Raw genomic sequence first — 21,674 nt, 5'->3', positions numbered from 1 at the left:
ATTCAAAGTTCAACCAAGTGCTCTTTTGATCTCAGATAGGTTGATATTTTTCCTACTACAAAGGTACAACAGTATAGTTACATAATTTACATTCATTCTTCTTTCTCTCTCTCTCTCTCTCTCTCTCTCTTTATCTACTCCTCTCTATGAAATAGATAAGGCAAGCAAAACAATTCAGCTTGCCCTGTGATCTCCAGTATAAAGATAGTAGGAAAAGTTCAGCATTTAGCACACTGTACAATGAGTGAACAGAAGAGAGTCATCACCGATAATATTTAGAAACAGATTAGCTGTAAGCCGATATAGATCAGTTCCAGCCCATTAGCATCTTTATCACTCCATTCACAATCTTATTTCTTGAGGCAGAGAGTTCATGATCATCGCCAAGATGGACACGGTAAACTTCCCACTCCCGACCACCGATGAGATGCCTCCCGATCTCTGCCTGGATATCCAGATTCAAATGTTAATGATATGTTATAAACAGTATATGTAACTTTCAACTTAAGTCATCACTGGCCAAAGGCATACCAAAAAGATGCGAGTATCGAGCAATTTGAGAGCAAAGGTGATGTCATAGAAAACAAGGGGCCGGCCCTTGCCGGATAATTCAACTGGGTTTGCTACTAAAAGCTCTGTGTCAGGCCCTCGGTTGACCAGATTTACACGGAGCGGTTGGAATAGCTCCATTCTCAGGCGAGAACATAATGCCTTCTGTTTGTGTGAGTCAATCATCTTCTTCCCGTCCTTTTGTATCACAAACAAATCTATGTCGCAATTCCCATTTTGGCTGGTGTAAAATCGACCATAAGAAATCTGACAAGGAAATGGTTTTGTATCTCAGTTTAAAATAAGAATAAAAATAACAGGAAAGTAGTGCTAAGATTTAGCTGATTAAAAGCAAAACTGTGATAATAATCTTATTGCCTGGTTTAGGTTTCAGAATATAAACATGCCCTTGTGGCCCAATCAACTACGGTCCAATCATCTTAACTAGCCAAAACATGATTATAGCCCTCAGGTTTTGTCAAGCTTTCTTGGTTCCTCTTCGATATTTTTTAAGTATTTACCTGGATGTTGTAATCCTTTAGAGTCCTCATGATGTCATACAATATGCCCTTGCGGTCACCACACTGGATTTGTATAAGCGTATGACCGGGACTTAGAGAGTTATCCATCGTGATGGATACACTATCAGACACGAAACGAGATGGCCTGCCAGATGGCGCTTCTTGAAGCTCTAGGCTAAACATCTGTTCTGTGATCGTAGGGGGAAGAGAGGAAGAAGCTTGAAGACAAGCAGACATATCTTCACTAGCCAATTCAATTTCACAACTTGTCATGCAGTCACCTAAAACTGTCCTCAGTTGATCACATGCCTCATCCTTTCTGCTCTTTGTGTGAAGAAGTTCCCTGATCCAATGTACATATTATAATAATATAATCTCAGTCAGTAATACGTAGATACTGAAGAAAGCCCATTAAATTCAGAAGTCATAAAACAATGGCATTCGATACGTATGCCGAGGAAAATTTTATCCACTATTAAGGATCAAAAAGTTGGATATATGTAAAATATCATACCAAGTTAATCTATGAAACATAAAAGGAAAAAAAAAAAGGAGGTAAAGAAAAAGAATAGTAGCAGTGTCTACACAAAAATCAAACCGGTTTATTCAACAAAATGTAGGAATGTTATATCTATGAAAAGAGTAGATAAAGATAGTTCGAATGGGCAAAAGTTTGCTAATGGTTGCCTTCTACTAAAAGCGACACTTGTTATAAATGTATAAAAGAGTAGATAAAGATAGTTTGAATGGGCAAAAGTTTGCTAATGGTTGCCTTCTACTAAAAGCGACACTTGTTATAAATGTATATGTGGATATTAGAGTCACCCTAGGCAGCATCATGATAAAGATGAAAAGTATAAGATGATTAGGGCGTTTGAACCAGCACGAAATACGCTGCAATAAACAATAAAGGTGAAAATCTCTTGAGCATAGCTTCTTATGGTTTTATATTAACTATTCTCAGAGTTAATAATTAGTTACCTAAAAAATCAAATTGTTAAATGCTCTTCTCAGAGTTCATATACTACAAACTAAGTCTGCATGAGCCTTTTTTTAATCATATCGTTGGATTAATCATAGGCTTATAGCACCTTCCTGTTTTAAATAAGTCTTGAAGCCTTCACACTACTGTAAATGAACTAAGAGATAACATATGATGTGGAAGGAATACATATTGAAATATTTATTCCGGCATTTGAGAAAATATACATACAGAATTACTTTTGAATCAGTGAATGTGCAATTGTATACTGTCCATACATCAGTATACATAATTCTTACTGTCTAGGAACTATTACTTTGTCAAGTATTTTCTTGTGGAAGATCTTTGATTTGTTTCATGGACAACACAAGGGAAGATATGCATGGAGAAAGAGATATTCAAATATCCCTCAGCAAGCTATTTAAAACATAGCAAACTTCAGAACAATTGTCAGAAAATGACACGAATGCAACAGTGATAGAGATTAAGAATAAAAGTTACAAATCATTGAGGATGTCAAAACTAGATCTCATCTTCCACATATGAGGTACTCAAGCCTATTGGAAACATAGGACCTCTAACAAAAGGATCTTATATGCTATCGATTCAAAATCCTCAAAATATTTTTACAGTCAGATTTGCCCATCTTGTCAATAGCCCCCAAATGGTTGACACAATATCAACACTACAGCACACAATGGATGAATTAGTTTGAGTCAAATCCAGCTAAAGCAACCACCTCCAACCCACAAAATAAATTTTAAAAAAATGTAGACATCCAAAATATCAGCAGATCGATTAGCTTGGACGCTAACAAAAAATATGTTCAGAGAAAAGTAGAAAACAAATGTTATTGTCATGTGGTCCAGTCCAAAGAGTATAATGTTTAATTGATATTATGATACCTGTTATCGGTGATGAAGAAGAGGTCCATAACTCTCCCATTAGGTGTGACGGAAACCTTCACCGTTCTGATTGTGAGCTCGAGGTCACATAGTACTTGGGTCACATCTGTCAAGATCCACATATAAACAAATATCTTCTAATAGATTTTTCTTTCAAGGACAAAAACCTTATCCTACTCATAGCAACACTTGAAAGAGATTAATTGAATCAAAATCTGTGCAAGGAAAGAGTATGGCATAAATTTGGATTAATCTAGTCTATAATATGGTAGCGAATATTGAATTTGCAGGCATGTTTCTGTTCCATTGGGTAGACAGAGATCTTTAACATCTTTTCTTTGCCAACAAAGAAATTCTTTCACACCTAATAACCCAAGTATTTTACAATTACAAATGCTAATACTTCAAAGTTTTGCAAATACAAAAGAACAGGAAAGAAAGACTTATCAGTCAGAGAACTTAAAATGAACAGTGCGAGTAAGCTATTCCGCAAAAAAGCGATTACTCTTAAGACTTTAAATTCTCAAAACTGGTAAATACTTGGAACTACAAGAAGTTCCAAGAGATCTTTGAACATGGATCCAAATGAACAAAGATAATAAACCAATCAATATAGCACCCTAGTGAACATACGTTAATTCTCAAACCAAGCAAAACATTTCCATCAAGTGGTAAGCTTAAACATTCACAAGGCAAAACTCGACAAGAATAATAGCTAGGACGAAGAGAAGCAAGAACTTACCATGTAAGAGACCAGTTCTATCATAGCAGGAGAACTTAAGCAGAAACACTTGAGTTTGCTGCGCATTCCCCATCACATCCTGCTGTTTAGAGTAGTAGCTCTCAATCCCCAACGGTAGCAATACTAGCGGGCAAACACCCAACAGCCTCTTCTTCAACAATCCCCACCTCGTCGCCTTCCTTCCTCTCCCCACCACCCAAAACACTATGTAACACCACTTGCCATCCGTGCTCACATCTACAACAACCGAAGGGTTGGGGGAAAGAGAAAAAAGAATGCTCTTTTGTAACAAATTTCAAGAGACTTCGAAGAATAGCGAGGTGGGTTCACCTTTTGACGCATCAAAATCGAGTTTCTAACAAAAGGGTCGAGTTGGGTTTTTAGTTTCTTACCTCCCCTGACAATGCTCAGCTCGAAGAGGAGGATCACACGGCAGAGGTCGCATCCAAGGCCGGTCTTGTCGGGGCAACTGACGGTGATCTCGCTTGGCTCTCCAGCTCTCTCCGGGTGCCGGATTAGTACTACATCGTCGCTTGGGATACCCATCTCCTTCTTCCTCTTCTACTCTACATCGAAAGGCATTCCTTTCTGCTTGCCCCTCTCCTTCTGTACCATTTTCCTCTCAGCTCCTGGCTCCTGGGTGGTGGGAAGTGTTCCAAAATAAGAAGACCACCAGGCTGCTTGTTGTGGTCTCTTGAAATCTCCAAGTTTGCTTTTCCCTCAACAAAACTAATACTAATAAATGGAACAAAAAAATAATAATTAAGAAGAAGAGCACAGGAGTGGAGTTCTTGTCTCCACTTGTGGTCTCCCCGTGAGATATGGAAACAAAGAAAGAACAGCCGAGAAAACGATCGATTACATAGGACAAATTAAGTACTTCAATAGGGAATAATCTAACTTTTCCTTCTTTTCCTTTTTCTTTTGGATTTTGAACTTTGAAGTAAAGGAAATAATCTAAATTATCATAGTAAAAACTTCTTCTTTCTTTAAAAATAATTATAGAGTCCACATGTTATAGTTTGGATAATAAGCTCAAGTGCCCAACTCTCTCCGATAACCAAGTTAGAACAACTGAGCTAATTAGAATTGCGTTGACTCTAATCTAACAATCTTTCTATATTTGATGCTATATAAACCAGGACATCCTCTAAATATTATAGTTGTCCTTATTACTAGATTGATTCCAGATATCTTTTGGATATTGAAAGCAATTTGACGCCCTTTAAGATGATAAATTTACTTTTTTACTGAAAGAAATTCTAAACGTAAATGTGGAAAGAGAGGGATCGTCCATTCGAGTTAGGTGGGCACTAGATTCTATGTGAAGAATAATCCAGGAGGAATTCCACCTGTCTATATATAGTCATTAGAATGTAATCACTTCACTTAACTTTTTAATAATTTAGATTAGCGCAGTCCACGTGGATGGTCTCTAAAGCTCCGCACTTTTGTCATCAGCGGTTCCTGCGGTCTACGTGACACGCAATATATCGTTTGCCAGGAGAATTTCACGATATATAAGTAACTCACTACTCGACTAATTGCTTTGTCTCGCCACCTTATACGTCAAAATGATGATTTTAGGAGTTTTTGACCAAACTAGCCCTCCTTACTATTTATTTTTACCAAAATAGACTATTAAAATGGGGTCTAATTTACCATAGTCTTAATAAAAATATTAAACTAATTAACACTTTATTTCTAAGAAAAAATGTTAATTAAGTTTGGTCTAGATCACTGAACATATCAACGTTTTATGTATATAAATTCTTTTAGTTTAATCTATTAGTAGTTAAAAAAATTTATTTGATAATAAAAACACTGTTTAGTATAGCATTTTTGTTTGGGCTACTACGAATAGAATAAGTTTGAGAGATAGTCTCTTTCGGTTTAAAAAAAAATTAATAAAAAAAGTCTTTGGTAAAAACTCTGATCTTAGTTAGAAAATTAATTTGTCATTAAATGCATATATATTTTCTTTTACAGATATTACACTATTTTATGAGTATTTCTAATGGTTGAATTAGGATTATAGTGTAATAATTCTATACGCGAAAAATAATAGTTATTATTATAAAAAAAAACCCACAATTATTTTAGCATTGCCACCTAAGAAATCCTACTCATCCATAATATAATGCAACACATGCTTAAATACCCATTAGATCACTTAATCTTTTTTAATGGCTGTACAACAATATTTACCTAATGTTTCATATTAGGACAAGGATAAAAGATTAAATTCTGCTCATATACTTTAATATATGTTCTTGTGTAAATTATTGAGGTCTGTCTCCAAGCCTAACTATAAGGAAGCAGTGTTGATTAATTAAGGATAATGAATTAGTACAATAAGTACCAACTAAAGCTTCTTTCAATCCCCTAATCTCCACTAGTAAATGGCTTTTGGAAAAATAAATTAAAAGACTTTATGGATATTAATTTTTTAAGTACACGGTTACTTTTCAAATCCATTTATTATAAGAGCTGTAGTAAGTACTTAGTATGTTAATTATCTCAATCTCGATTAGGTTAATTTGCAACAACTCACCCATTATTTTTCAACCTAAAATATAATGTTATTATTAGAAGAAATAAACATAGTCGTATATTAAGAGTATCAATTCCAAGGAAATAAATACATCTGCGAGAAATTAAACTCAAAACTCTGTGCTTAATTCATCGAATCTCTAAACGCTTAAGCTATTAATAAAAAAAAATTAATCTAAACTGGTAAATTAAATAAAGAAAAATAAATTATGCAAGGTCCTGAATTCAGATCTCATATACTAATCCTATCTATTTTTATATCTCTCTGTGACATGGAAGGTTAGGTATTTTTGCTTCAAGAAACAAACACAAAGAGTAGAAATTAAAACTATTCAAAAGTTGGTAACGTTACTATCATGGCTTCCAAAATGACAATTTTATAAGGAAGCATTCAACCTTTGCATGGAATCTTTATTTGGTCTTCAATGGCATTGTCATGGAGGCAGACAATGGGTGGGGCCCAAAATGTACATCAGATTGAAGCTTGGATTATATTATATATATTGATCATATCCTTTTGCTTTGATCTTATCCATCTTCAGGCCTAATATTGCACAACTATTGCTTGGAGTAAAAAATTAAGGAAAAAAAAGAGAAGGAAAAAAGATAATCTCATAAAGTGCTATAATAAGCAAAGTTTAATAGATTTGGGTAGCTTTCCTTCAAAGTTGAGTTCTTTCTTGGTTGATGGTGAAATAATTATGAGGCAGGTGAAGGTGATTGAAAGGAATAGATTTAAGGCCTAGGAAAATGGATGGGCCTCGTATTGATCGGTAAGGGCCGTTGGATTACAGATGGAGGGCTGTGATGAGAGCAGCAGTATTAAATTGATATTTATTATGCCAATATCTAAGCTAGATTCATGTGTTGGATTTAGTTCCTGTCAGTAGTGGGCTTGGAGATGGAGCAAGATTATACAGAGGAAACTTTTAGGTGTACGTGTGAGATTTTTCTTTTTATTTATAAATAAAAGAAAAGGATTTTATAGATTAACTGAACGTCCCCTTAAGTATCGGAGACTAAAATATGTCTAAGCTCTAGAGGATATTTCTCATCTCAAGTACACCCGAAACCTAAGCTTCTATACCGTGGTTAGTTAGCCAGTTCGTAGCTCGGTTGGCTTCTCCATAAGTGTGACTAACTTTATAATTATCATAATTATTAGTTAGGTGAATAATATCGTTGATAGTGGATATTAAGGACCCGTGTGGTTTCTTGCTACCTTGCAAAATGCCGACAAGGGTGGAAGAGTCAGTCTCAATCCATAAGTTGGTGTAATTGTTTTGTTGAATACTAATCAGCGCCTTCCTTTATTGTCGATGCCTCATGCACTAATAGGCGAATTGTACTGTCCACATCTACGCCTGTAAGAGATACAGTTCCATCAAGTTGTCGGACGATGAATCCAATCTCTTCCGGCTTCCACACTATTCACAAATGAACCATCACAATTAATCTTTATCCACTCAATAGGAAGAGGTTCCCAGTGCATAGCTACTTTAGGAGTAAGGATTGGTTTTATGCTTCCGACATTTAATTGGTCATGATAAGCATTAGTTAGGGATAGAATATGAAGCCAAACCTTCTTGATTTCTTCTCAATCATTATTAAAATGAACACGATTTTTGTATTTCTAAATGCTCCAAAGGAGAACAATCATGCACCCGTGGAGCCAAGTTTTATCTTTATTAGGCATCCTCTCACCTTCGCAGAGCTAGAGACCTTCCGACCATTTGTTCTCAAAACTGAGATTACCCATTGAGGTTGATCTCATGAAGTCCTAAAGGGTGAATGTCACACGAGAGTGAAAGAATAGATGGTTGATGGTCTCTTATTCCAAAGAGTACGTGTGAGATTTGAAAAGCCGGACCTTGGCGAGGGTGTTAATTATTAATGGATTTATAATATAATTAAATTTGAATCATAAGTGAATTGGCTCTCACCAGACAAATTGTTGAACCGGTTATATTTTAGTGTTTATTATTTTGATCGTTAAACTCATTTAAGTTCAACCTACTCCATGCAAATAAATTTATGTATAATATAAATAACTCATAAATTGAACTAACCTATTTGTTAACCTGTTTATAATCCATTTTATATTCATGTATATGACTCGTTTAATTGGTGTGTAAACCTTAAATGTGAATAACGAATTTCTACACATTTTATCACATTCCTAAATAAAAAAATATGCATAATTTAAAGTTATACAGGTTGACATTTCTAAAATGAGAGTGATGTTTGAATGCTATTTATAAATAAAAGAGTTAACTTGCAAATAAAAGATATTTATCACAAATCAGACGATATATATATGTACATTGTACATAATCAGAAACTCATTGCCAAGCCAATCCAGTCCAAAATACTATATTTCTTAAAAAAGACATCTCTTAAAACGTTTAATCATGTCGCAACTTGCAAGGAATTCTTAAGGTATCCAGAAACTACACTTATGATAAATTTGTTCTAACACGAACATATTTCAAGGACTTGCACAATAGCAAACTAAATCTGTATTACATGCAGCTTCATTCTCCTTTATCACCGTCTACAATAGCTTCATGCGGTTTTGTTACCACCTTTGCCTCAGTACCACCCTGCATAGATCCAAAGAGACATAAATTATTAATAAAGCAAAATCTTGATGTAAAATATTTTTAGTTCTTCTAATTGAGGAGAGGAGAAATTAAGATAGAAAGAGCCAAGTACAAAAAGGCAAGATAATGAAATTAGATTCATTTTATGAGAAGAAAATGGAATTAGGAAAGTCAACAGGCCCTGCATAGGCTTAGAAAGTGAGGGAAGTAAATCCACCAGGCTACGACAAATGAATTAGCTGAAATCAAGCTTAGCATGTTGGTTGACATGGGCATGAAATTAAGGATGAAAATGACAGCCGGTATGGTGATCCATACCAACCAGTTGCTTCATAAAGCAGTATTGCAGAAGTAATTGAATGTTTTATCACTTGAGGTGGCCTTGTCACAAGACAACTCTAACGACAAGTTGCAACCTAGATAAGAACTCTCTGATCTATTAACAATTTGAACACTAACAAACAAGCATTATATCACCTCAAATCTTCAGAACAAAACTAATAATACTCCAGTAGCCAAAAGTGTTCAGGTTTAGATGTTCTGCTATCCAGTAGAAAAACAAATGGTATATAAAAATTAATGTTTCTTAGAAGTTTAGGTCATGTTTCATGTTTACATCAGCATAAGTCAGCATGTCATGCTATGTTGTATCATGGGAGAGTTAGAAAGTTTGGATTCTCTAGTGAAGACTATTATCAAAATCTTGATAACAAGCCAAAAAAGTGACCACTCAGTTTCAATCCACATTAACATTTCCGAAACTCAAGTCTTCAGATATGTACCTTTTTTTAATTTAAAAGCATCAGCATATATAATCCAAATAAATTAATAAAATGCCAATTCGTTGACATCATCACGCCCATCACCCCCACAAACAACATGATCATCAATATTTTCCCATCAAATCATTAGGAAGGATACTCCATAGAATTAGTAAAACTTTGATTAACAGCAAAAGTCCTATTGCCAACAGATCAACTCCTTAAGATTGGTACTAGGCAAGAGACCTAGTTACCTATAAGAAAGTTAGAAATTTCTTATGCTTGGAGTCTATATAATACAAAGAGGTAAAGAAAAGGTTCAGGGAATTCCACTCATCATTGCAGCTAAAATAGCTAAAGAGATGAACCAGAAGATTATTCCAAAACTTGAAGGAAATAAAAAACATTCACATGTTCAATTATTTTGTCAAGATTACCATTTTTTGTTTTGTACTGCAATAAAATTATGAAATAATAATTTTCGATATTACAACATCAATGCTTATACACCAAAATATGAAAAAGTTTTTATTATCCATTTGCACTTTAGTATGAATGGCTTTACAATATTTTCTATGTTCCATATGAATAATATTGACCTTGGAATCAACTAGTCTGACACTTGATCTGATTACAATCATATCTACGCAGCATTTAAGAATAAACTTTGGATTATGAAATGAAGTCTTCTATTTTTATTTGTGTGAAGGGAAAAAAAAGAGAGGAAAACTAAACAAGTTTATCAACTTACGGGAAATGACAGAATGTAGCCAATGAAAGATCTGCTTGTACAAATCTTAAGAGGGAAAAGAGCATGGATGTAGAACTTACTTCGACATTCTTCTGTGCTACAGGCTTGTATGGACAAGCAGGTGGGGCTCTGACAGGCTTCCTATATTCCCATCCAAATAGCCGATACACTTTGCTCTGCATATATTGTATGAAACATATGGTCATAGATAGTCTAGAATGGAATCTCATAGGAAAGAGAAAAAGCTTACAAACTACCACTCATGGTGATTACATCATGATGGCCACATCATATAGTGAGGTCGTAGTCGATCATCCAATGTGGATATCCTTTTGAATAGGTAGGGTAAAATAAATAATAAAACAATGGAAACAAAAATCTGATACTTACTTGGATTCAGATAATCTAAAGTATATAGTTGGCCATCAAGGATATACATTTGTGCAAAAATAAGTATATGCTCCATTATTCAGAAGGTTCAGAAGGTACACATAAATGTATTTTCAAGTTTTAGCACACTTGTGAATAAATTCATAGAACAAAAATGTCATGTGAGTAATAATTAGGGTTTGTAAAGGCAAAGGAGGCAATAGAATATTTTATCTCAAATCATGCTTCTTGACGTAAAAGTTCACAAGTCCAATGAAAATCAGGGTAGGATAAGAAAAATAGGATGCACCTATCCTGTAAGAGCTAAATTTAAATGTAAATGTGATGATAACTTTTTCAAGAAAATCAGCACTTCTTTGTAAACTGAACCAAAGAAAAAGGCTTTCATGTTGAGCTCTTCATAAGGCTAGGATTTCAAACAGATGGAAGATAAGGGTGTGGTGAGGTGAGGGATAGACTAACCAAACATAAAGTAAGATAAGTGTTTCATCAAAAGTTAATGGAAAACGACAGGATACACATGCAGGAAGAGGAAAGAAAAGAATAGGGATCATGAATGGAGTTCAAAGAGTATCACAATGTTTGGATTAGTGCCATGTAATTTTTAGACAAATTCAAGATCTTTATATCAAAATTAATCTTAGTTTAAACAAGGAACTGCATAGATTAGACAATTGTGGATGGTTGAAACAAGAGTTTGAAAGGTTCTCATGGTATAGAGGTGTCTTGAAGATAACCTGAATGCAAAAGTTTGCTGACTCTATCAAATGATTCTTCGAACTCAATGCTCAATGAATTCTGGACTATTAAAATTTCAGCTATCACTATATTATACATATTGCTACAAGTTCACATTATAACCATAAGATTCCACTAAGACCTAGGCGTCCTTTGAGTATAGCAAAATTACCGAAGAAGAAAAGAAAAAGGTAACTTAAAAGATTATCATAAGCCATACGGAATCTGGTTATCTTACACGACATCACAAATCAAGCAGACTCCATGTTAATTTCCTATAATGATCCAAAATTTATGCCCCAAATTGGGTACAATTATGACCTAAATTCAAAAATACCGCATGGAGCAAGACCCAGTTTACAAGGATATTAAAAGAAGTAAATTAAATTCAGAGATGTCTTTTGGTAGACGAAGGAAGAGATCATCGAACTTACGATGATGAAATGAAACAGCAAGGGCAAGGCGTTGACCACCGGGATCAGAAAGAGAGGCAAGAGGCAAGCCAAGCACACCTGCAATTCGGATTTGGACACCATGTTAGTCAAATCGAATCAATCAAGGAAGGAATCAGAGGAAATCTATGGCACTTTCCATTGTCGCGAGCGTATTCTTCCTTGGGATTTCAATCTCTCTCGTTGACCCTTCGCGAGGAGAAGAAGACTATGAAAACGAACCAGGGACGCGCAGGCGAATCTGGAAGTAGTATTGGGGCTTGGACGCTTGGTTTTACGAAGAATTCCTTTATCTTTTATTTATTTACTTTTTGGTGACGAAAACTACAGGGCTAAATACGCATTTAGCCCCTTAAATTTGGATTAAAATTATTTTAACCCCCCCTAAACTTTGTTCCGTATTATTACTCACCTTGCCCACATAGATTTAATAGTACAAAATAAATATTTAGAGGGGATAAAGTAATTTTTATTTAAACTAATAAGAGATAATAAAATATCATTAATTTTGGACAGAAAGAATAATAATTACAAGTTAATTAAAAGTGCAGAGATACCTAATGAGTAAAATTTAGGAAGTAAATTAATTTTGATCCAAATATAATGGGGTAAATTATATTTAACCCAAAATTATAACATTATGATGCTCTTTTCCAGGTCGGGCCTTTGGGCCTTTGGGCCTTTGGGCCAATGGGCTTGTATCGGCCCATTCGTATCCCCATAAACTTATATAGCCCTAGCTTTCCGGTTTGCCTCTTATATACCTTAAGCTTGCCATATAAACTAGTGAAGTTCGTGTGCTTGAATCTTTGTTCGTTTCACGAGCAAACGCACACAGCACGAGTTAAAACAAGGTAGTTTTGTTCTGCGAGATTAAGTTGTTTTTTTCTTCTTCTTTTTTCGGGTTGTGCTGTGTTTTGTCGTTCTTAGTCTTGCACATCAATTGCTTGTTAATTTGCCACCGTGAATTGTTGTCCTCGTTCTTGGCACATATAACCAATATTTAATTCTTCACTGTAGCTTTTATCGTACGGAAGATACTTCTTTTGAAGAACAACACTCGTGACTAGTCAAACTTACAGAAATTGATTACAACTATTTATTTTTCTTGTGAAGCATGTGTGTAGGTATCACCATTTTGTGTTGAATAATGCAATTTGAGACGTTTGGAACTTAATTTAATCGATTAGGAGGATGTTTGAATCAATTATCAACAATGCAATGGGAGCAGTTTGCCAAAATATATCAAGAGATTTCTCATAGAGCACGTCTCAGCCACTGATATGATCCATTCTCTGATGATTGTTTTAGTAAATTTGGTCCTATGACGAGTGTCTGACACCCAAACTTCTATGATTTGTTCTCTAGTCATAGTCTTAGGTAGACCCACAAATATAACCACTAAATTTATCACATGGTCATATGTTTCTCTGGACCCTCATTGCATACTACCACACATCCACTAGTAGGAAAGTCTTTTTATGATGGATGATCTGGGAATCATGATCTTTCCATAACAAGTAGGCAACAAAAGAATACATTGAAAACGATATATCTAATGAGGGAAAGTCTAAAAACAAGGAAACAAAGAATGTATCTGATGCATACCGAATTTCCTGCAAGTTGATAACTTCCAATATGGAGTTATGTAGCTTTACTTATACTCACATGATTGGCATATATTCTGTAGTCACTCGGCAGGTAAATTCAAGTGAAGATTCACACAAACTACCAGGATGGTATTCTTGGAATTTTGGAGAACCACTAAGGAATTCTTTACAGTTTTGAAAAGTTTCTTATAGCGAGTGACCATCTCTTGTGTTAATTGCTGAAGAACAGGAAAGGCATGCAAGGAAGGATTACTTATAAAACCCCAAACTGTCATTCATATATACATATAATCAACATATCAATGTTGACATCCCTCTATATACCAACCAATGGTAATACACCATGACAACAGGCCTAGGATCTTTGCCATTGTCGTCAACTTTCTTTTTCTTCTATCTGCAGCAGTCCGACCTGCTTTTGGTGATGCTCGTGCATTATGACTCTTTTTATAGTCCCCTTGATAGCAAGGCATGGCATTTGCTCATCTCTTCTATTTATTTTAAGTCCCCTTGATAGCTTGTCCAAATCTGAACTCCTTTCATCGGGGTAAACGCTGAACTTTTATCATTTTTCCATATATTACCATATGAAACCCACCTTGTCTCTGATTAAGTTATTTAAGGCTAGTCATCTAGTCCATCAACATAAGAACTGTATGTTTTCCCTTTTATGAGAAAATCCATCATTGCAATTTCATCCTTCTATAAAAATCTGAACTCAATAGATTTATTTCTGTATTCTATGGCACCATTAGCGAAGGCTCAACTAGAGATATAGAAAAGTACGTTTTTTTTTAAGTATCTTAGTTGATTCATTAATAAAAGAACAAACCATGTGAAGCAAGCTCCAAATCTAACCAGAGTATTTAGCATGGATTCCAGAAACAAAAGCTGACATCTGACTTGCTCTTTTCTCATGATTAGTGATGTAGAGTAGTTGTCTCATAAAGTTCTTCGTACCTTTTATTCTCATGGCTGGTTTGAAGAATTGTACAGATAATGAACCTTTTGTTTTGAGCAACTAGTGGATGAGCTACAAAAATTGGTCCCCGAGTTACTGGGGAGCACAGTGCCCCTGATTTCAACAGTTAGCACCATTTAAGCTTACTCTGAAAGGTCACATGGTGCCATAATATGCTAAGTAATTGCTTATTGCAGTACAGATTTCAAGGACGGTTGCATTCTCATAGTATTTCTGATCTAACGAAAAGTTTCACTTATCTTTTTGAGGAAGAAAGGTTTCACTTCTCTTGTATTGCCACTTCAGTTCATTATCATCTTAGATTTCTCCTTGGATTTGAAGTTTTACTCTTTCCAAAACCCATTCTCCCAGCGGTGACAATATATGATGTTAGCTTTTGCTCAGTGGTCAAGTTGCAGTAATATGTATTTGTCAACTATGTGAAATGGCTTGGCTTCAGTTTGCTTGATTTGCTAACTACAATGAATTAGTCCAGATTGTTACCTTTAACCCTGAAATGTGTCATGTTGTTTTATGCATTTCAAACACAATTTGGTCAGAACAACTCTATTTTGAACTCACTTCTATGTTTCCACAGAAATGACTTGCTTAGAATGCAAAGCCAAGTATACTTGATCTTTTTGATCTATTTATGTGGGCATTGAACTTAAGCCTGCGAGACCTTGTCAATAATGAAGTGGAATACTGAAACATAGCATCTCCCTTCACAGCTTCTTAGGTTACTCAATTGAGATATCCAGGAATAATATATCCTTGGTCAGCTTACTTACCAAACAATCTTGCCCTTTGCCATCAAATTATCCTTCTTTTCTTCTTTTGAGAAAACTTTGCCATCAAGTTATCTTGGTGTCCATTGGTTCATAAATACCCAATAGAAAGTATTATATAAGTAGGGTTATTGGTGTCTTTTATTTGATCCTTTAATAAGTATAAATAGTAAGTTAAATCCCCCAGATCCCTCTTTTAACTTTCTTTCTACTATGTTTTAAAGCCATTTGTGAAATTTAATAAAATGGTCATGGAACTTCATCTTGGACAGTCATTACACCAGTCTATTACAAGGATTTCTTTCCATATACATGTGAGGCCTTCTTTGTCTAATATGAACACTTTATTACAAGGATTGCATTCCATCTACATGTGAGGCCTCCTTTGTCATTACACCACTTTATTACAAGGATTTCATTCACATGTGAGGTCTCCTTTAATAAAATGGTCATGTAACCTCATCTTGGACACCACTTTTTGCACACCAAACAATGTACCCAAGTAGGTGAGTTACAAATTATCTAACTAATTGAGTTTTGATCTTCCAAAAAAAAAAATCATTGTCTGAGTCTTCAATTTTGTTTGTTTAATATAAATCGCTTTCTATGTGAACAATTTTTAGTAGGGAAAAGCATTAGCATCACATAATTCATCCAATAGACGAGCGATTTCTATATTAATCCTTTAATTTTAATTTGCTTAGAGTACCAAAAATTGCTCATTGAGTTAGCAATCTTTTGTAAAATAAATTGTTATCTTGGAAAGCAGCAATTATCCATGACATATCTACGTGGTGTCCACGTTATCTAATCATGTAAATAGGTTTGTAACAATGTTTAGTGTTGAAACCTACAGTGACCATAAACTTTTCTTTTATTTCTTTTATCTTCCAATCAAACAGGGATACACTATTAACAAGTCTGCTGGCATGATGATGGTAAGAAGTCAAGATCAGATCCTATTCCATCCATGACATGGACCCATGCATCATCTGCAGTACACCTTGTCGGTGCAAGCCCGGAGGTCTCCTCTCTCTCTCTCTCTCTCTCTCTCTCTCTCTCTCTCTCTCTCTCTCTCTCTCTCTCTCTCTCTCTCTCTCTCTCTCTTTCTCCTCCCTGTACCAAGTATCTACAAATCCACAAGTAGTGTACAATAACATTAACCTTTGTATAGCCATACCATGAAAGCAATGAAGCACATAGATAAGAGCAGCAATAACGTTTTATGTCACATCATTACTCCATCCATCTAACGGTTTACTTATTCAATAGTGATTGCAGACAAACATATTTGACAAATAATAAGACATCTCTCTCACTCTTTTCCAATCTCAGCCACTAGCATCTTAGCTGCAGACACTGAGATAGATAAGATACATTACAATTGGGTTGGATAAAGGACTAAATGCAGAAATTAATGAGCAAAAGGAGACACTCTAGTGTTTGAGAGAAGGCTCTTCTTTTTATGTTAGCCAGTTCAGCTCCGGCACTCTGGTGTTAAGGAATGGTCCCTCTTTGAATCCCTGCAGTAGTTATACACCATGTAGTGCTTCTGGGCCCACCGCATGGCGGCGTATTGGCTGGAGCTGAGCCCGCCGCCGGACGGTGACGAGGGCACCGGGTGGCACCGGGGCGGGGAGTAGGGGGAGCATCCTCTGATGATGAATCTGGTGAACTGGGCGACGAACGGCTGGTACCGGTAGTCGGCTTTATACTTTCCGTTCTCCGTCGCCCATGAGGATGCGTCCCAGATGGAGCCGTAGAGCCACATCGGCCGGACCGGGTATGTGGCGACGCTCTTACGCGGGTATCGCCGTATCGGTATATCATCGACGTAGAATCTACGTATAGTATACCAACCATTCATCACATTAATTAATCAAAGAATCATGTGCAAAAGAGAATAACAAAAGGTTTTAATGTTTTTAGAAGTATATGCTTGAATTGCTACCTAATCGTAGTACTGTCTCTGTACCTCAAAAGGATCTATCCTCATTTATAGCCGAAACCTATCCCTTTCAAGACCATGTACCTCCTTACCACTATTAATGCACAACCATAGAAGCACAACAAATCTTACTATATATCTACAACGTATGAATCTAATTTACTACAACAGCTACTTCCAATAGTAAATTCTCCAAAGTCTAGAGCAGTAGTATGGGGGAGATGCTTACACGATCTCATTTGGATTCCATAGTATAGCATAATTGTGGAATGCCGCAGTTGGATCAAACCAAAGATGGAACTTCATCTCCCTGCCGACGATCCTGCCGTCGCCGCTGCCCCTGATGTATACATTAGTCTGCAATGTGTATGGTTTCCCCGGCGTCGTCCCTAAGAACTCGATGTCGACCTCGTCGTGGAATCCTGGATGCGCCTGGTTGTTCGAAAGCTTGATATATATATTTTTTTGGGGGGGTTTGGGTTACCAATCATACAAACATATCAATACTTGTAGGTAAGAAAGAATAAGTATTTACACATATTTAGCTTACTAACATAGAATGCTGTGATCACTCCTGCAGTGTATCCAGGTTGAAGCTTGATGGACGCACCGAAGTATCCGTTTCGGAACGGCCGGTTCGACTTGAATCCACTACCTACAATCGTCGGAAGTTGAAGCGTTTGCATCAAGATTCTGGAGCAATTCAGGAAGAAAGATAAAAGGAAGAAGAAGTGTAGATGGTAATAGACCTGAGTTCCTATCAAGCCATATTGTAGCAGAGGACTGGTCTCCAGAGATTCTTTGATGCTGAGGACCCCAAAGGTTTCTGAATCCATGATAGAACCCCAGAGTTCTAAACCTGTAGCTCGGGTAGTACCCAGGAGAAGGTTGAGCATGGCTCAAGTGTAGAAAGAGCAGGAGAAGAGAAGGGAGGGTGAGGAGGAGAGCCATGAAGGATAACACTTGTGACAATGTGTGTGGTTATAGTAAGTTAAGAAGGAGCGTGAGAGGAGGAGGAGGAGCAGGGGAAGAGATATGGGTGAGGGTTAAAATGAAGACAAAAAAAAAAGGCTAGAAGAAGAGTTGGGGTAGAAACTAAGGCAAGGAATGGGATGGGGATCTCAAGAATCCAAGGGAAAGTTTGGTGAGCAATGCAGTAAAGAGCAAGCACTCACTCTGCCTATGTGCTCCCAACTCCTCCATCATTTCACATTTTTAACCTGCCTGACCTATTGATGATGGGTGGCCGTGTGGGGTAGATCACACTGGACACTGGCTGTGGTAACTTCAAGCCATTGGGCTTGGGTTGTTCTCCTTTTCTTTTTTCCAAGACTTGTGCATTTGGATCTCAGTCCAATCATTGATGGGTTGCTTGCTTGACCTATCAGATTGAACCTCCTGTGGCCTGTGGGCCATCTCAATTGATGCAAGAAGCCAACGTAGCAGTGTGGCCAAGTGGTGGCAAAGGGGACTGGTGCGAAAGGCAATTTGGTTCAGCTTAGGTGTACTGGACTCCTCACAAGCTAGCTTGCATCTTTCCATCACAAGACCTTGTACATCTCTCTCCTAAATTATTGCAACACTCTCATAAAAAACTTCCTTGCTACTGTGGCAAAGGACCTTTCCATTATTCTTATACTTCGCTTTATTTTGCAGGCATATCGTTGTTAGATTGGGGGAGGGTACGATAAGCTGGTGCATTGATCATATGAACAGTAACTCGAGTAGAAAAAAATGAAGAAGAAGAAGAAGAAGAAGAAAGAATCTGATAGGAGAAATGAGTTCCCACTGTCAAATCTCAAAGAAGTGGGCATTATTAACACCAAAACAAGCAATCACTATGTACGAGTAGTGCATATAGCCGTTGGGATGAGTCTAAGGTGTGGGAAACAACTGGAGATGTTTTAGGAGAAGGACAAAGAAATGTCCTCTTGGGAGCTACAGAAGGTGACATGCATAGTTCCATAGTTTGCTTTCCACTACATTCAAGAAGAACCAAGCCCAGACGCATATAAGTCTTGGGGTTAGCCGTTGCAAACCGTACTAGGACAAAGAAAGGTGTGTGTGTGTCCCTTTGCCAAATTAGTATTAGATGCACATAAGCACATATACACTTTAGCCATTAAATATTTTAAGTATAATAAATTTAAATTAAGATCAAAAACCGATATAAAATATTAGTTCTGTCTTTATAGATTATCAGATACACATCAACGCATCTATATTCTACGTATTATTTAGACACTCACTCACCGAGATGGAATTCTTATATTAATGCCTTAGTATTAGTACCCTTAAATATCAACATAGCCAAGAAAAAAGAAAGAAGAAAGAAGCACACCCAAATGGAGGAAGCTCTGAAGTCAAGTCAGTAGAGTTGGGACTTTCTCCTGCCGACACTTAGTTTGTCCTACCTCAAGTCGGTGCGATGTGATATCTGTCAATCCAAATATATTCTTCGATTGGTTGGAAAGTTGGACGTGAATTATGATGTGGTTGGTTTAAATTAAGATCGTGTTTCTTCTTCTTTTATTTTATATATGGAAAAAGATGTCCATAGACTGAATGACATCCAAATGCAAAGTTACGCACAATTTGAAGTGGTGGGCCAAATTAAGCTTTATAGAAATGAGCAAATGTCTAAGACTATCGACACTTAAGATGTTATGTTTATTGGTAAAAATAAAATCAACCACTTAAGATATTCTTGGACAATTAGCATAATAGTTCAATTTGTGGAGTTAGCAATGCCATTCACTTTTAGGAGGGCGAGAGGTTCGTCATGGAGGGGATTCAAATAGTGATCCATGTAAATAGAATACTCATTGCTAAATTTTTAACCGTTGAGTTAACCAACAGAGCTCCTATAAGGTATCTCCACATGAAACATTCAAAAGAATTGCTAGATGAGCTTCCTAAGTAGAGCTCGTCCTCATCCACGAGGAAGAGCTTAGTCTAGTTACCATTAAAGAGAGCAGTATAAACTAACTTGGTGGAGAAAACCCCGGAAACTAATGACATCCAAACATCCATAGAGAACTTAAGCCGATCATGATCAACATCCAAGACATTTATATGAGAGTGAGGTCTTTAATACCTAGACCGTCACAATTGAAAGATCTGCAAAAACACTCTAGCTTCTAAGACGAAGATAGCAGTTTGTCACAGACTTAACGTTTTTTTAGCGTTTTGCAATTCATGCGACGCTTTAATTTCTTCGTAAGATAAAGTAAACCTTGAACTAAAGTCAATATAAAAGTAAAAAAAAAAAGTCTTTACTAACACTTAGAGAATAGCTATTTTGATAAAATCTCACTTCTTTTCATTTACTTAAACTTTAGTAGTGGGTTCTAGCTCTTTATATAATAAAGAAAGCATAGTTACTAAATTACCTTAACAAATATCTTTTCTAGATAATTAGAAGAGAATGAATAAGATCGACAAGGTGTCGTCCTTTGCTCATATCTATCCAATAGTGGATAAACTTGAGGCTGATGCATCAGTGGATAAGACGAGTTGCCTAATTACCATAATATTCCTTGGGGTCAGCTTAGCCATTTGTGTTGCTTATACCTTTGGCATATGATTTCGATCAAAACTTTAATGAGGTGTCACAGGCTGCCACGCTCAAAGGCCCACCATAAGTCAAGATCATATTCAATTTGAAAAGTTTAGGCCTTGTAATTCGCTCTAAGTTAAAAACTACATTATTTGGGCTCGCTAAAAATATAGGCCCAAATAATGCTGGTCTAGTGGCCGACAACGTGACAGGGTAGTTTGGGCCTTCACCGACCTGGCATTTTTAACTTAGCAAGTGCAGTTAATTTAGCACTAGCTAACTTAGTTACTTTATGCATATTAATACAAACTTAATCTAAGTCGAGGGTAGATTACAAATCACCCCTCCATAATTATGCCTAAAAACACACTACTCCTAAATTCTTCTTTGTCTTACTTTGCCTCTTTGTTGGTACTAATGTAGTACTCATGTGACATTAATTATTCTGTAATTTGAGTAGCTATACATTTTTATTTATATTTTGAAGATGATTGGGATATCTTGTTCTATGATTATGTATTTAAAAGAGGTACGTACAAGAGAGATGATAACTAAGATCTATGATATTTTTAATGTCTAATTTAGTGGGAAAAATCTCTTTAAGAATTGTTTAGAGGGTTTATATTATCTATTCTAGGCCGTTAAGTTTGGATGAAAAGAATAATTAGTACAATAATTAATTATCAATCATTTTGCATGGGAAAATAAAATAATACCAAATGGAAGAAACTTTCTACTCCTAACAAAACTCCGGTTCTAATGGAAGACCCAACAATCTCTCCCAGATTAAATCCCCACTCCCAACTCCATCCACTTCCCTACTCTCTCTCTCTCTCTCTCTCTCTCTCTCTCTCTCTCTCT

The 21,674-nt window shown here is 36.2% G+C and overlaps 3 protein-coding genes across 3 annotated transcripts; all 3 read right to left on the bottom strand.

The window, feature by feature from the left end:
- Positions 1-4,512, bottom strand: LOC140771097 (ACT domain-containing protein ACR10-like). The gene is made up of 6 exons (XM_073112493.1): positions 4,092-4,512; positions 3,700-3,936; positions 2,958-3,063; positions 1,071-1,413; positions 532-816; positions 1-445 (listed from the first exon to the last, which is right to left on the bottom strand). The coding sequence occupies exons 1-6, from the start codon at positions 4,243-4,245 to the stop codon at positions 308-310; spliced, it is 1,263 nt and encodes a 420-aa protein (XP_072968594.1). The 5' UTR covers positions 4,246-4,512; the 3' UTR covers positions 1-307.
- Positions 4,513-8,599: 4,087 nt separating this feature from the next.
- LOC140770441 (uncharacterized) lies at positions 8,600-12,243 on the bottom strand. Its single transcript, XM_073111640.1, has 4 exons — positions 12,088-12,243; positions 11,930-12,008; positions 10,448-10,543; positions 8,600-8,855 (listed from the first exon to the last, which is right to left on the bottom strand). Coding segments are annotated over exons 1-4 (246 nt in total). The 5' UTR covers positions 12,090-12,243; the 3' UTR covers positions 8,600-8,786.
- A 4,299-nt stretch (positions 12,244-16,542) lies between these two features.
- LOC140770552 (probable xyloglucan endotransglucosylase/hydrolase protein 32) lies at positions 16,543-18,351 on the bottom strand. Its single transcript, XM_073111788.1, has 4 exons — positions 18,004-18,351; positions 17,809-17,909; positions 17,484-17,701; positions 16,543-17,147 (listed from the first exon to the last, which is right to left on the bottom strand). The coding sequence occupies exons 1-4, from the start codon at positions 18,203-18,205 to the stop codon at positions 16,784-16,786; spliced, it is 885 nt and encodes a 294-aa protein (XP_072967889.1). The 5' UTR covers positions 18,206-18,351; the 3' UTR covers positions 16,543-16,783.
- Positions 18,352-21,674: the final 3,323 nt, after the last annotated feature.

Source organism: Typha angustifolia, chromosome 11 (assembly GCF_048772165.1).
Source record: "Typha angustifolia cultivar Huaian chromosome 11, ASM4877216v1, whole genome shotgun sequence".
NCBI classification, from domain to species: Eukaryota; Viridiplantae; Streptophyta; class Magnoliopsida; order Poales; family Typhaceae; genus Typha; species Typha angustifolia.
The sequence above is the reverse complement of the archived record's forward strand: the minus strand, read 5'-3'. Positions and strand labels throughout refer to the sequence as shown.

Coding starts and splice junctions, on each gene's coding strand:
- LOC140771097 (XM_073112493.1), bottom strand. CDS start 4,245: ATGGGTATCCCAAGCGACGATGTAGTACTAATCCGGCACCCGGAGAGA. Junction 3,064..3,699: donor TAGAACTGGTCTCTTACATG/GTAAGTTCTTGC, acceptor GGATCTTGACAG/ATGTGACCCAAGTACTATGT. Junction 446..531: donor TCGATACTCGCATCTTTTTG/GTATGCCTTTGG, acceptor CTGGATATCCAG/GCAGAGATCGGGAGGCATCT.
- LOC140770441 (XM_073111640.1), bottom strand. Junction 10,544..11,929: donor TGCTGTTTCATTTCATCATC/GTAAGTTCGATG, acceptor CAATATATGCAG/AGCAAAGTGTATCGGCTATT. Junction 8,856..10,447: donor TAGCACAGAAGAATGTCGAA/GTAAGTTCTACA, acceptor GGATCTATGCAG/GGTGGTACTGAGGCAAAGGT.
- LOC140770552 (XM_073111788.1), bottom strand. CDS start 18,205: ATGGCTCTCCTCCTCACCCTCCCTTCTCTTCTCCTGCTCTTTCTACAC. Junction 17,910..18,003: donor ATGGCTTGATAGGAACTCAG/GTCTATTACCAT, acceptor CGACGATTGTAG/GTAGTGGATTCAAGTCGAAC. Junction 17,148..17,483: donor TGGAATCCAAATGAGATCGT/GTAAGCATCTCC, acceptor TACTATACGTAG/ATTCTACGTCGATGATATAC.